Source organism: Phyllobates terribilis, unplaced genomic scaffold, assembly GCF_046119375.1.
Source record: "Phyllobates terribilis strain yellow unplaced genomic scaffold, ASM4611937v1 Scaffold_7__3_contigs__length_470593459, whole genome shotgun sequence".
Taxonomy (NCBI): Eukaryota; Metazoa; Chordata; class Amphibia; order Anura; family Dendrobatidae; genus Phyllobates; species Phyllobates terribilis.
This window is the reverse complement of record NW_027362767.1, coordinates 228,360,607-228,363,065: the sequence shown is the minus strand read 5'-3', so window position 1 is coordinate 228,363,065 and position 2,459 is coordinate 228,360,607. Positions and strand designations below refer to the sequence as shown.

General features: G+C 38.1%; 1 protein-coding gene across 1 annotated transcript in view; it reads left to right on the top strand.

The window, feature by feature from the left end:
* The first annotated feature begins 1,206 nt into the window (after nucleotides 1–1,206).
* LMX1B (LIM homeobox transcription factor 1 beta) overlaps nucleotides 1,207–2,459 on the top strand; it is a 159,119-nt gene continuing 157,866 nt past the window's right edge. Inside the window, exon 1 of the mRNA XM_073639771.1 lies at nucleotides 1,207–1,823. Coding sequence (XP_073495872.1) covers nucleotides 1,685–1,823 — 139 coding nt within the window. The 5' untranslated portion in view covers nucleotides 1,207–1,684. The remainder of the gene's footprint in view (nucleotides 1,824–2,459) is intronic.

Genomic DNA, 2,459 nt, shown 5'->3' with positions numbered 1-2,459 from the left:
CCCCCCCCCAAAAAAAAAACCAAAAAAAACCCAACAACTAAATAATAAAAATATAAACGAAAATATCCTGAATTGTATATATCATCAATTATTAAAAAAAGAAAGAATGAAGAAAAAATCTACACGAAAATGTATAAAATAAATGGAAGAAATACTCTCTCCTTTAGGAGCTAAAAGCGGATTTATATTTACGGTATTGTTGCGAAAAACATAATAATGTGGGAAATGCACAAAGCTTATATATCCTGTATATGAATAGATAGATAGATAGATAGATAGATAGATAGATAGATAGATAGATAAATACATGCTAGATATATAATACATAGATAATAGATAGATGATAGATAATAGATAGATGATAGATAATAGATTGATAATAGATAGATAATAGATAGATGATAGATAGATTATATATATATATATAGATAATAGATAGATGATAGATAATAGATAGATGATAGATAGATGATAGATAGATGATAGAGGGATAGAAGAATGTTTAAATTCTTGCAATGAGAGATTCTAGAATTCTTCACCTTTGTTCCTTAACTACATATTTTTCCAAATCCAAATTAACTAAGTTAGGACATATATATATATATATATATATATATATATATATATATATATATATATACATATGTATGTATGTATATGTGTGTGTATGTATATATATATATATATATATATATATATATATATATATATATACAGATGGTTAGATACAAATTGACAGATAGATAAATTAATAGATAGATATGAGATGGTAGCTAATAGATGGATAGATAGATAGAAATATGCAAAATAATGGCGGCACATACCGTATAAAATAATGGAGCAGTCATGGCTACATAGCCGGAATTCGCAGGTGTCCATAAGAACATTTATCAGCTACATAAAATACCTCATTCCAGCCATAAAGGCACAAGCTGGGCACCTCTCCTATATTGACTCAGGTGTCAGGACTCTTTATTTTTAATTATAACCTGCCCTTTTTTAATTCCTGAGCAGAAAAAAAAAAGAAAGAAAAGGGGGGCATAAGAATCCAGGAATAAGGGATTGTGCCCCTTCCCCCTCCCCCCTTTATGAAGTTATTAGAAGGGGACAGGACTGGGGAAGTCTGGCACTACTTAATTTGCAGAAGAAGCCGCATCACTAGCGCGGATGGATACACAATAGAGTTCAAATGTCAGCAAGTTTGTAGAAAGAGAGAGGAGGTGACTGGGTGGAGTGTTCATCCGCTGAGCAGTCCCTGCTGTATGCTGCTCTGCAGGACTGTGCATGGCACACAGGCTCAGGCTGTCTCTCCCTGGACATCCTACACAGGCTCTTCCTTGGGATCTGTCACCCCCTCCCCTTCCACCCTGGCTTTTAGAGAGCACCTCTGCCACTCACCCCACAACCTCTCGCTCTACCCCCTGCACCCTTGGATCTCTCCCACCCCCTCCCTCAATCCACAGGCAGGTGATCGCATCTGCCCCCCTCTTTGTGCTGTGTGCAGCTCCTGTGGACCCTTCTTCAGTCATGATCATCTGACCACCATCCATCCATCCATGCAGGATTTGGGATAAGGAAGCTTCTCCTTTCAGGCTGCCTGAAATTATTGAAAAGTTGACTCTTCAACTAGTATTATTCTTACTTTGCTGCGTAAAGTGTCCTCTTCCTCCACCTCATCATCTTCATGGATATTGCAACAGGTCCTGAGTCCTTGGAGAGGTGCTTTAACAGGGGGCAAAGTGACTGTGCCAAGATGCTGGACAATATTAAAATGGAAGATCACCCACTCAGGACTGGCACTGCCACATTAGGAGTTTTGCTGGGTAAGTGTTTGTCCTCTGTATATGTATGGATTGTGCAGGAGTTCAGTCTGGGCTTCATTACTTCTGTTACTTTTCTCATACAATCATAGATTGGGTTATTATGGCCACTGTACCCAACTTACATAATAATGGGCTGCCAAACCCTAATGTGTGCCCCAAAGGAGATCAGGAAGTAACACTGAGTATGTCAGTGATTGGGGCTCCTGGTACAGCTGCCAAGTGTGCCAGTATATAGTATATATGGTGAGTACACACGTGTGCATGTCAACAATCACATACCCTGTGTCCCAGCAAAGTCTAAAGTGTCTCCATTGTCATCTCTGGCAATAGTGCAAAGATGTAGCAGAGGTGAGCGTGTCTTTTGGGGCATATCGTTGTGATAATATCGGTTTGCAATCTTTATTATGTTTTACATAATTCTGCAAATAATGCAGTAATATGGGGAATCGGTCAAATGAATTCCGCTCTGCTGCATCTGTATAGCAGACATACAAGAAAGCATGCTAAGAATAATCATAGGAGTCTACTAGATGATAATATTGCTACTATCAATACCTTTATGAGTAGCCCTACTAAAATAATCCTAGTACTATTAGTGCAACTACTAAGGCTGCTACTTGTACTGCTACTACTACT